At 43.5% G+C, this 13391-nt stretch overlaps 1 protein-coding gene across 1 annotated transcript in view; it reads left to right on the forward strand.

Annotated features, from left to right (window-relative positions):
* The window catches only part of LOC133617632 (polyamine-transporting ATPase 13A3-like), a 124038-nt gene that overhangs the window by 82292 nt on the left and 28355 nt on the right, over positions 1–13391 (forward strand). Inside the window, exon 25 of the mRNA XM_061977721.2 lies at positions 10063–10159. Coding sequence (XP_061833705.2) covers positions 10063–10159 — 97 coding nt within the window. The remainder of the gene's footprint in view (positions 1–10062; positions 10160–13391) is intronic.

Here is a 13391-nt window from a genome sequence, read left to right on the forward strand (position 1 = left end):
TTTAGTCGTAAGCAGGGATGGCAATTGATAACATTTTTCTGGTTCCAATTCCACTTTCGATTCTGTTTAACGATTTAGTTCTTTATCCGTTCTCTTATCGATTTCTTATGTGGGAAAAAAAGATAACAAATAGATGGATTAGCATCAATTTGGTTTAGTTTATAGCTAACATGGCCTTACAAAGCAAACAGTGAGGTCTTAAGAGGCACATAGCACAGATTTATTTTTTATTTTTTTAAATGAATCTTTAGAATTTAACAAAATAAAACATGTGGAAATTACACAAGAATGTAACATTTCGTAACATTTAACAAAACTTTTAAGATTCCTGTCATCTACCTGGAAAATATACCGTGCAATATACTGTGCAAAGGTTTGTTTAGATTTTACAAGGGAAACTAATATCATGACACGGGATCATAACATGCAACATGAGATCATTTACACCTTCTTTTGATAAAATGTTGATGTTTATTGCTTACATCTTATGAAAACCTTAAATTAAAAATCTCAGAAGATGTGGTGTTTTTTTTTTTTAACTGTCAACCACGATTATCAAAGTTGTATTACAGTTAAATAGAGGCTCCGCCCTTGTGGTCAATCTGAGTACTGCCATGCTCATGCACGCTGCTTGTGTAGGACTGTTTGTGATGTGACAGTTTGTTGCACGTGCCTTTTTCATCATAATTAGCAATTATGTGAAAAGACATTTAGATTTAAGATGTTTAATCAGCTGTGAGTTTGTATGTGTCTTGCTGTGGGATTGAATTAAGAATTTTGGCCTGACTTCATATTTAAAGGGACAAACCTGTTTGGGCTAAAACAGGACGGTGAACTATCTGTATCGAGTCAGCGAGCGGTAGTTGGAAACCTAGCCGCTAAGCTACAAACTTAACAGCTGATCGGTGACGAGCGGATAGAGCTTACGCAAACAAACATCTATCCCAAGTCCGCACTTTGGTGTCTAAAAATAAATTCACAATGAATGACATCGAGCACATCAAAGGGTCACTTAGCTCTATGGGATGAAGTGACTGTGATCAGAACACAGCAGAAAATGATCCTCGGTCTTGTAAAGGAAGTGCAAGCGCTGCGAGTGATACTGGAAGAAAAAAGAACAAGAGGATCGTACAGCTGAAGAACACAGGGAAGATTTGGAACAGAAGAGGAGGATGAATGATGCGATTGTCACTGGGCTCCCAATAAGATCCAAGTCGTTTGCTGGCGCACTTTCTGTTGACATCAGGGGAAACTCTGGGGCCCAGGAGGCTATCGCTAACACGACGGAGCAACAGGTAGCAGCCTTTTTATGGTCCGCAGGGATTGAGCTGGACTGCAGTCATATTGAGGCTTGCCATCCTTTACCTGGTAGAAAAACGCTGAACAATGTTGGTCGCAACACAGCCATCATCATCAGGTTCGAGAACAGGAATCAAATCAAATCAAATCAACTTTATTTATAAACAGAGAACTGCTCTTCTGAAACAAGGATGAAAATGAAAAGGATCTAAAGTCTACATTAATGAGCATCTCCCAAAACAGAACTCTGAAATTGCAAAAAAAAAAAGCCAGAGAGCTGAGGAAGCAAAAGAAAATCCAGAACACATGGACCAGCAAATGTAAAGTCTTCATTAAGCTCAATGGCACACCGGAGGAGGCTCAAGTGCTGCTGATGAAGAAGGTGGAGAACTGAATAAGTACATGTGAACGTGGAAGATGGAAGATAACACACAGATACACGCAGACACTTTATGAAAATGCCATTGACTGAAGACATTCAAAACTCACCAGTAGAGACTATATTGGCAACGTGTGTACAATATCAGCAGGAACTGGTACACTTTAAATATACTGAGCACAATATGCATAAAGTGGACTATGAAATAGACCAGAACAATAACTTATTTTCATTTATTTACAAAGAATGTAACTGTTACTCAGATTCATGCTGACTTTCAATTGTAATAACACCTTATCGATTGTGCACTTTAACTGTAGAAGTTTAATTGCAAACTTGAATAATATCAAGGATTACTTACAGCAATTCAGACAACCATTTAATATAATTGCCTTAACAGAAACATGGATTAATAAAGATAAAGTGTTGAATTTTGTGTTAGAAGGCTATGAATTGATGTGGGTAAATAGACAAAATAAGACAATAGACAATTCATCGAAATTATGGATAAACATGACAGCAGTTATTGATGTATTGGAGTGTATAACAATTGAGATTATGAAAGAAAAACAGAAACATGTAATCAATCAATCAATCTTTATTTATATAGCCCTAAATCACAAGTGTCTCAAAGGGCTGCACAAGCCACAACGACATCCTCGGTACAAAGCCCACATACGGGCAAGGAAAAACTCACCCCAGTGGGACGTCGATGTGAATGACTATGAGAAACCTTGGAGAGGACCGCATATGTGGGTAACCCCCCCCCCTCTAGGGGAGACCGAAAGCAATGGATGTCGAGTGGGTCTGACATAATATTGTGAGAGTCCAGTCCATAGTGGATCCAACATAATAGTAAGAGTCCAGTCCATAGTGGGGCCAGCAGGACACCATCCCGAGCGGAGACGGGTCAGCAGCGTAGAGATGTTCCCAGCCGATGCACAGGCGAGCGGTCCACCCCGGGTCCCGACTCTGGACAGCCAGCACTTCATCCATGGCCACCGGACCTGTGCCCCCCCCCCTCAAGGAAAAGGGGAGCAGAGGAGAAAAGAAAAGAAACGGCAGATCAACTGGTCCAACAGGGGGGCTATTTAAAGGCTAGAGTATACAAATGAGTTTTAAGATGGGACTTAAATGCTTCTACTGAGGTAGCATCTCTAATTGTTATTACTAATTACTAATTACTAATAGTAAGTAGTTCATATCGAACACCAGGGTCTAATCTTCAACAGTTAACAAACCAAATGGAGGAAACCTTCTCTCAAAAGAAACACAAAAATATGTTCATCTGTGGGGACTACAATATAGATCTACCTAATTCAGGAAATCACAAATCAACTTAAGACTTCATAAATACAATGCACAGCATGGGTTTACTTCCCCAAATCACCATACCAACTAGAATGACGTCACACAGTGGGACGCTGATCGATACCATGTTTACTAATGGTGGAAATAACCATATTCAAAGTGAAATACTGGTCACTGATTTTTCAGATCAATTAACAGTTTTTACAGTTTATCACAAGAATGATAACAATACACCTCCAGTCAAACAAATTACATATAGACGAATTAAAACAGAGGAAACGCTGATTGCGTTTAAAAAGGTTCTATGTAGTCAAAAATGGGCAGATCTAAATTTTCAATCAGATACAAACAATCTTTGAAATCGTTTTTGTTACTGTATGAGGAGTGTTGCCCGCTAATCCCATGTAAGAGCAAAATCAAATCAAAAGAATGTCCTTGGACAACAAGGCGACTGGGCAAGTTGTAAAAAGAAGAATAAATTATACAAAGAGTTCTTAGGGAAAAGAACAGAGGAAGCAGAAAATAAATATAAAATGTATAAAAATAAATTAACCAATATTCTAAGAACGGCTAAGAAGGAGTATCATAAAGAATTGCTGGAAAAAAACAAAAACAATACAAAGGAAGTATGGAACATTCTGAATAGCATCATTAAAAAGGAAGCCTGACAAACTAATTACCCAAAGTTTTTCATAGAAAATGACGTAGAGATGTATGACATGAATGCTGCTGCCCACAAATTCAATTATTTTTTTGTTAACATAGGAACGGGGCACGCAGGTAAAATCCCTGATTCTTACGTTACTGATGAGAGGGAGGATTCTCTTATATAAACAAATCCATATACAATGTTTTTAAAACCAGTCTATGAACTGGAGATCATAAGTGTTGTGCAGGATTGTAAAAACAAAACAAATACAAATTGCTTTCTGAATGCCAGTATGGATTTTGAGCTAAAAGATCAACTTCACTAGCATTAATGTTACGCTTGCGTGGCATTGTGATGCCGGAGGTCGTCTTTTCAAGATGCAGAGGGGTCAGGAAGCAGCTTGCAGGTGAGAATATATGATTTATTCGAGTTGTAGTACAAAATATGCTGCGCGGTGCCCACGGCACAGAAAACAAAAGGGTAGCCAAAAGATGCTAATATCAAAAATGCAGACTATGAGCGAAACTAGGAGCGTAACTTGTTGCATGGGAGCAAACAAAACCAACAGACCGAGTGAGGCCAGCGCGTAAACTAAATAGCCCTCTGATTAGTGCCCGGGCAACAGGTGCGCGTCCGGGACACTAACCAGAGGCAGGTGACTATAATCTGCCGTCATGGCAACAGAAACAAACTCAAGAGGTGCTGAAAACACAAGTGACTTGAAAACAAAAACAAAAATATGATCCGGGCAGCGGATCATAACAGTACCCCCCCTTAAGGGACAAATTCCAGATGTCCCCTGGCAAAACTAAAACCCCCCCGACTATAACAAGAGTCAAGGGAGGGTGGAGGGAGGATTTGGCGGAGGGTTGCCAGGCCACGTGTCCCCGAATCCACCGGGGACGAGTCAGGTGGCGGCGGCGAATGGAACGCCGCTGCCGGAGGCGAGGCGGGCGACCACGGAAAGGCCACATTCGTGGCTGCCGAGAAGGTGGGCGTGAGTGGCGCCAGAAGTTCAGCAGCCGGAGAGTTCTGCGACTACGTCTCGGGTGTCGCTGCTGTTTGCGCCACTGGCGTCCATACACAAACCTCCGAGAGCGCCGCTTGCGCAGCCAGACCACTCGAGGTCGCTGAGACGACGACGAGGGCGAGAGAGCAGACGTCGCCGTGGAAGCAGGAGGAGTCGTCGTCGCCGTGGAAGCAGGAGGAGTCGTCGTCGCCGTGGAAACAGGAAGCGTCGTCGTCGCCGTGGAAACAGGAAGCGTCGTCGTCGCCGTGGAAGCAGGAAGCGTCGTCGTCGCCGTGGAAGCAGGAAGCGTCGTCGTCGCCGTGGAAGCAGGAAGCGTCGTCGCCGTGGAAGCAGGAAGCGTCGTCGCCGTGGAAGCAGGAAGCGTCGTCGCCGTGGAAACAGGAAGCGTCGTCGCCGTGGAAACAGGAAACGTCGTCACTGTCGGCGTGGGCGGAGCAGGCGGCTCGTCTGTCGGCGTGGGCGGAGCCAGAGGCGGAGCAGGCGGCTCGTCTGTCGGCGTGGGCGGAGCCAGAGGCGGAGCAGGCGGCTCGTCTGTCGGCGTGGGCGGAGCCAGAGGCGAAGCAGGCGGCTCGTCTGCCGGCGTGGGCGGAGCAGGCGTCCGGGCTGTCGACGTGGGCGGAGCAGGCGGCTCGTCTGCCGGCGTGGGCGGAGCAGGTGCTGGTGTGGGAACCAGACTTGGAGCAGGTGCTGGTGTGGGAACCAGACTTGGAGCAGGTGCTGGTGTGGGAACCAGACTTGGAGCAGGTGCTGGGCGTGACTTTGGCGGAGGTGGCCTGGCCGGGGGTTGCGGCTTAGCACGCCGAAGGACTGGTGGTGGCGGCCGGGCAGGAGGTTGCGGCTTAGCATGCCGAAAAAGCGGTGGTGGCGGCCGGGCAGGGGGTTGCGGCTTAGCATGCCGGAGGACTGGTGGCGGAGGCCGGCATGGAGGTTTGGGCTTGGCTGGGCGCAGCTGTGGCCGCCCACTAGCAAAGCACCCAGTACTAGCCCCCCCCTCAAGAAGCGGATCCCAGACGCGTCTTGTGCAGTCTGGAACAGTCTTTAGGGGTGGGAGGGAGGAGGTGAGGAGGGGGGTAGGCTCCTCCCCTTTTGATTGTCCAAATTCTCTATTCTGCTCTTCAATAGCATGCGGAGTGTCCTTTGCCGCTTGGGATTGTTCCTCAAGTCTTAGTCCAATCAGTACCTTCCGGTACCACTCATCCACCCAAGCAGGACTGTACTTCTCGAGGGGTGTCTCGGAAGATGACTGGGCTGGAACAGGAAGTGGAGAAGGCAGAGCAGCACGTGGCACAGCAGACAGAGGAGTGGGTGGAGCTTGAGCCTTAGGGGGTGGGGCCAAAGTAATTGGGGGCTGAGCTTGAAAGTCAGAAGGTGAGTGGGACTGACTAGACCTAGAATTTAAAAAAATGTCCTGATAATGCTTAATTTTAGAATTAAAGTCATTTGTAAATGGCTGACAGAAAGAATTAACAGAATGCAAAAAAATGTCTTTTTCTATGACGTCATCAAAAGTGGACGAAGGCGTGTCCTCGGGGGGCGACAACGAAATGACGTCATAGCTGCAATCCCAGTGATTGACAGGCCAGTCGGAGGAATCTTTGAAAATATGGTCATTATAATTACCAAATATTTGAGGAGAATCCTGGGCTGCTTGTAGCTGGCTGTGCTCCGGAGGGAAAAGTTGTGGGATAGGTGCGTCTTTGCCGCGAGCCGAAGTCTTCTTGGTTGACTTCCGCTTTCGCTGACTCGTACGGGTGGCTGTGAGCGGACATCCCCGGGCCAGATGGAGTCGATATGGACCAACGAACCGTCAGGCCCCCACAAAAGGTCTTCGCGCTCCAAAGGGGAATACTGGAGAGTCTCTCTCTCCATCGCCTTTAAGACCAGCCATGTCCCGTAGCCGGAATCCTCCACGCCCTCTTCGAAAAGACTGTCTGCTGTTGGTTTTCTGTTACGCTTGCGTGGCATTGTGATGCCGGAGGTCGTCTTTTCAAGATGCAGAGGGGTCAGGAAGCAGCTTGCAGGTGAGAATAAATGATTTATTGGAGTTGTAGTACAAAATATGCTGCGCGGTGCCCACGGCACAGAAAACAAAAGGGTAGCCAAAAGATGCTAATATCAAAAATGCAGCCTATGAGCGAAACTAGGAGCGTAACTTGTTGCATGGGAGCAAACAAAACCAACAGACCAAGTGAGGCCAGCGCGTAAACTAAATAGCCCTCTGATTAGTGCCCGGGCAACAGGTGCGCGTCCGGGACACTAACCAGAGGCAGGTGACTATAATCTGCCGTCATGGCAACAGAAACAAACTCAAGAGGTGCTGAAAACACAAGTGACTTGAAAACAAAAACAAAAATATGATCCGGGCAGCGGATCATAACAATTAAGACACAATTGAGGACATTATCAATTCTTTAGACCAAAACAAATGTGCAATAGGAGTATTCATCGATTTAAAAAAAACATTTGACACTATTAATCATAACATTCTATTAAACAAATTAGAACGGTATGGAATCAGGGGTGAAGTTAAATGATAGTTGCTCTTCATGTCTTACTATTCCACATGGTGTTCCGCAGGGATCAGTTTTGGGTCCAAAGTTCTTCATTTTATTTATTAATGATCTGTGTAATGTCTCAAAATGCTCAAAGCTGGTCTTATTTGCAGATGATACACTTTTTTTTTTCTGATAGTAACTTGAATAGACTTATTGATACAATCACTTTAGAAATGAAGAAAATGCAAACATGGTTCAAAAGGAACAAGTTGTCTCTAAATTTAGGTCAAACAAATATATTTCTATTTGTTAATAAGAAAATAAATACACAAATAAAAATCATGACTGAAGGGATTAACATTGAGCAAGTTGAGCAAAGTAAATTCTTCAGTGTAATAATTTATGAACATTTTAATTGGAAAGCACATACATTCATTGGAAATGATCAAGAAGCATTGGAGTATTGGCAAAAGCACGACAAGAGCTAGATGGAAAATCCCTCCAGCAACTATATTATTCACTCATTTATACTTACTTAAGGTTCTGTGCAGAAGTTTGGAGGAATAATTATAAAACCAACATACATCCCTTAAAAATCTTACAAAAACTTAGAGTGATGTGGGGTTCAATGAGCACACAAATGGCTTATTTTTAAGGTCAACACTGTTAAAATTTCCTGATTTGGTAGTATATTTGACAGGGCTTATCACGTTTAAAGCAAAAAGTTATCAATTACCTGCAGATATTCAAAATGTATTCACAGAAAGAGATGTGGGGTATAACCTCTGAGGAAGGGCAAAATATAAACACGCTTTAGCATGTGGGGTGAAAACAAGGACCAGCCTGAGTGACCAACTCAAACACTGTTCAAACATTGAGCACTTACAGAAATTGTACAAATCTAGTATTTTGGTTCGGTATAGTGAAGTCCAGGCTTGTTTTAAATGTGAGTAAGAATGTACTTTATGATATATCGAGGTTTTGTAAACACATTGATATGAGCAAATTGAGTTATGTAACTTCAGATAAATGTGATACAATGTAGTTCAGTGGAAACTGGATGTTATTCGTTAAAGTAAACTATGTAAACGAGGTGGGATTAAAAAAGTTTATACTTCTTCCCATTACCCTATTGAGATATGTTTAATTTTATTTTTTTGGTGAAATAATAATATTGCTATTAAGCACAAGACTGTTCTCTGAAGAAATGTTTGCATTTTATGTACTACATGTATGATATGGAACTGACTATGACATAAGTATGTATATTATGTACTACATGTATTATATGGAACTGACTATGGCTGTGTTTTTCAATCACTGTGCCGCGGCACACTAGTGTGCCGTGAGATATAGTCTGGTGTGCCGTGGGAGATTATCTAATTTCACCTATTTGGGTTAAAAATATTTTTTGCAAACCAGTAATTATAGTCTGCAAATGATGTGTTGTAGTTGAGTGTCGGTGCTGTCTAGAGCTCGGCAGAGTAACCATGTAATACTCTTGCATATCAGTAGGTGGCAGCAATTTAGCTAATTGCTTTGTAGATGTCGGAAACAGCGGGAGGCAGTGTGCAGGTAAAAAGGTGTCTAATGCTTAAACCAAAAATAAACAAAAGGTGAGTGCCCCTAAGAAAAGGCAGTGAAGTTTAAGGAAGGCTATGCAGAACGAAACTAAAACTGAACTGGCTACAAAGTAAACAAAAACAGAATGCTAGACGACAGCAAAGACTTACTGTGGAGCAAAGACGGCGTCCACAATGTACATCTGAACATGACATGACAATCAACAATGTCCCCGCAAAGAAGGATAAAAAACAGCTGAAATATTCTTGATTGCTAAAACAAAGCTGATGCGGTAAATATCGCTCAAAGGAAGACATGAAACTGCTACAGGAAAATACCAAAAAAAGAGAAAAAGCCACCAAAATGGGAGCGCAAGACAAGAACTAAAACACTACACACAGGAAAACAGCAATAAACTCCAAACAAGTCAGGGTGTGATGTGACAGGTGGTGACAGTACACCTACTTTGAGACAAGAGCTATAGAGATGCATGCTTGGTTATGCTTTAAAGTCATATCCAACAATTGCGACAACGACTTTTTACTGTCAACTGAGTTTCGTTTTTTAATGATTTCTACAGTATTCATTTTATATATATATATATATATATATATATATATATATATATATATATATGTATATATATATATATATATATATATATATATATAAAAAATGAATACTTGAATTTTAGTGTTCATTTATTTACACATATACACACACATAACACTCATCTACTCATTGTTGAGTTAAGGGTTGAATTGTCCATCCTTGTTCTATTCTCTGTCACTATTTTTCGAACCATGCTGAACACCCTCTCTGATGGTGCATTGATGTGTGGCACGCACAAAAGTGCTTTAATCAAATGCACTAGATGGCAGTATTGTCCTGTTTAAGAGTGTCACAACATTGCTGTTTACGGCAGACGAACTGCTTTACGGTATACAAAAACGTGACTGCTGTTGTTGTGTGTTGTTGCCGCGCTGGGAGGACGTTAATGAAACTGCCCAACAATAAACCCACATAAGAAACCAAGAACTTGCCCTCCACATGGACCTGAGTCCGCCTGAATTTCGGGAGATTTTCGGGAGAAAATTTGTCTCGGGAGGTTTTCGGGAGAGGCGCTGAATTTCGGGAGTCTCCCGTAAAATCCGGGAGGGTTGGCAAGTATGCCTTATGTTGTAAGTCATCACCTGGCTTGCTGTGGCCATGGATGCTACACCACTTACTACCGGCTTAAATCTCTGAATACGTGGACATATATTAATATGCATTTTTGTTTTTTATCATTTTGGGAACATTTGAGTAATGTTGTTGTTTTTCTTTCTCTCCTTAGGGAGGGCCGTGCGGCTCTTATCACATCCTTCTCTGTGTTCAAATTCATGGCCCTCTTCAGCATCATCCAATTCTGCAGTGTCAATCTTCTCATCTCAGTAACTATTATGCATGATTTGCACATTTTAAGTCACACACTGATGTTGTACACTGTAATATTTTGCTGTAATTCAACTGATTCCGCAGCTAACTGGCTGTGTAGATATAGTTAGTTAGGTCCAGGGGTTCTTGGTTTTTATGCGTTTTGCCTTTATACACCACCGACACTTCAATTGTTATGTGTAGATTTTCTGCTGTGGTTTAGAATTGTTTTAGACAGTCAGACCCACAGTGTCATAGGTTCACTGACTTGTGTGCAAGCTGGGTGGACTCAGTTACTGCTCAGTGATGGGGTGTATGGTTGTTTGTGTAGAAGGGCCGTGTGATTGACTGGTGACCAGTCCATGGTCCAAATCAGATGGGTTGAGCTCCATCTACTCGCCATCCCTAATAGGACATTGACATTCAAGGTGCACATACTGTATGCCATCCAGTGATTCCAAAACACTGTGCCGCAGCACGTTACCGTGCCGTGAGAGGCGCACTGTTGATGAAAGGGTCTATTGGGGTCCATTTTCATACACAAGGAAGACCGGATTATAAGGCGCATTGAAGGGGTGACATTATGATTTTTTTACATTCAAACACTTCTTTTTTGGGGCAGCACAGTGACACAGGGTTTAGTGCATGTGCTTCACAATAACAAGGTTCTGGGTTTAATCCTGGGTTCGGGGTCTTTCTGTGTGGAGTTTGTATGTTCTCTATATAGGTATATATATATATATATATATATATATATATATAATACATTACAGTGATGGAGACGAGACGTAACAAACGCGTGAATAATGATCTCAGCGTCGCTGATGGAAAAAATGGAACAAATTTTAGCGATATTACGAAGATGAAAGAAAACTGTTTTAGTAACAATCTTAATGTGTGACTCAAATGAGAGAGTTGGGTCGAAGATAATACGGAGATGATTCTTTACCAGGTCGCTTTGTGTAATTGTTCGGTTGTCAAATGTTTAGGTGGTATTATTAAATAAGTGTATAATTGTTTGGTTGTCAAATTTTATGGTGGTATTATTAAAAAAAAGTGTATAATTGTTTTCTTGTCAAATGTTAAGGTGGTATTATTAAATAAGTGTATAACTGTTTTCTTGTGAAGTTTTTAGGTGGTATTATTAAAGGGTGTATAATTGTTTAGTTGTCAAATTTTAAGGTGGTATTATTAAATAGGTGTACAATTGTTTGGTTGTCAAATGTTAAGGTGGTATTATTAAATAGGTGGATACTTGCTTGCTTGTGAAATGTTAAGGTGGTATTATTGAGTAAATGTACAATTGTTTTGTTGTCAAATGTTAAGGTGGTATTATTAAATAGGTGTATAATTGTTTGGTTGTCAAATGTTAATGTGGTTGTGACAGACTCATGCCGTCGTGTGGGTTTTCGGGACCATTTAGGAAGGACATATTTGAGCAGGGTGGAGACTGTGTTTATTATTTCAACAAATCAAAGTCTTTTGTGCTTTTCAGCACTTGCCTCGCTCTGCTCGCTCTCCGGTCCGCTCCTCAGCCTTCCGCGTCTTCGCCTCCCTCTGGCTCTCCGGCGCGCTCGCTTCGCATCTGCCTCTCGTTGGGTCCGTCTCCGGCTTCTCTCTCTGTCTCTCGTTGCATGCGTCTCAGGTTCTCCACCTCCTTCTGCCCCGTCGTTCTCGGCCGCTGTTCTTTTAACTGCTGCGAGGGGATTAGCTGATTGTGACCTGGTCACGATTCCCGCATCGCTCTCGGCGCGCCCCATATCGCCATTTGCTCGCCGTCCCCGCCTCCTTGTCGCCATCTTGGAGCGGGCTTCGGCGCAGCACACCTCGCCTTTGGTCCTCCGGCCCCGCCTTCCCACAGTCCTCCATCGCCGGACGCAAGCCGGGCTTCTGACAGGCTAAGCCTACCCTCCTGTACCTTGTTTGCCTTTGTCTTTGTCTTTGTCTTCTTCTTTGTGTTTTCCTTTGTCTTTTCCTTCATCTTCTTTGTCTTTTTCTTTGTCTTTTCCTTTTTCTTCTTTGTGTTTTTCTTTCTCTTTGTCTTTTCCTTCTTCCACTTCCACTTCTTCCACTTCTTCTTCTTCTTCTTTTCCCATTTCTTCTTCTTCCACTTCTTTGTCTTTTTCTTTCTCTTTGTCTTTTCCTTCTTCCACTTCTTCTTCCACTTCTTCTTCTTCTTTTCCCACTTCTTCTTCTTCCACTTCTTTGTCTTCTTCTTTCACCAGTTCTTTGGGGCCCCCCCCCCCCCCTTTTTTTGAGGGAGCGGGAAGTGAGGACGGCCAGGTTCTCCTGTGGCCCCCTTTTTCTCCTCCCCTGTGTCCTTTTCTTCTTCCTTGCCCATTTCTCCTTCCGTGTTCTTTTCTCCTTCTTCTGTTTCCTTTACTTCTCCTGCACCTTGTTTGCCTTTGTTTTTTTCTTTGTCTTTGTCTTCTTCTTTGTCTTTTCCTTTGTCTTTTCCTTCATCTTCTTTGTCTTTTTCTTTGTCTTTTCCTTCTTCTTCTTTGTCTTTTTCTTTCTCTTTGTCTTTTCCTTCTTTCTCTTTGTCTTTTCCTTCTTCCACTTCTTCTTCCACTTCTTCTTCTTCTTTTCCCACTTCTTCTTCTTCCACTTCTTTGTCTTCTTCTTTCACCAGTTCTGGCCTGCTAACACCTGCAGGAGCTGCAATTGTTTGCGGGACTCTTTGAGACGCTGTGAGCGCCCCCACCAGGGCCCACAGGAGATCGTCCTCCCCTGCCTCCGATGGTCCTTCCACGTTGGGTGCCAAATGTGACTGTCCTAAGCTGTCGGGTGGGTTCGCAGGACCATCCAAGGAAGACATTGTCGTTGGTCGTAGGTTTAGACTTCTTTATTACTTCAATAAGAAAGTCTTTTTCGTGCTTTTCAGCAGCTGCCTTTTCCTCACGTGAGCACACGAATGGTTTTCCTCCCGTCCTCCGTCTGCTTTTCAGCAGCACGTCGCCGTCGTTCGCGTGTTCGTCTTCTCTTTCGTTCTCGCTCCGCATCAGCCTCTCGTTGCGTCCGCTTCCTTTCTCCGTCTCTCCCCCTCTCGTCCACGTCTGTCGCCCTCTTATACAGTGCGAGAGGATTAGCTGATTGCCGCATCGCTCTCGGCGCGTCCCGTATCGCCGTTTGCTCGCCGTCCCCGGCTCCTTGCCGCCATCTTGGAGCGGGCTTTGGCGCAGCACGCCTCGCCGTCGGTCCTCCGGCCCCGCCTCCCCACAGTGGTATTATTAATGTTTGGTTGTCAAA

Source organism: Nerophis lumbriciformis, linkage group LG18 (genome assembly GCF_033978685.3).
Source record: "Nerophis lumbriciformis linkage group LG18, RoL_Nlum_v2.1, whole genome shotgun sequence".
NCBI classification, from domain to species: domain Eukaryota; kingdom Metazoa; phylum Chordata; class Actinopteri; order Syngnathiformes; family Syngnathidae; genus Nerophis; species Nerophis lumbriciformis.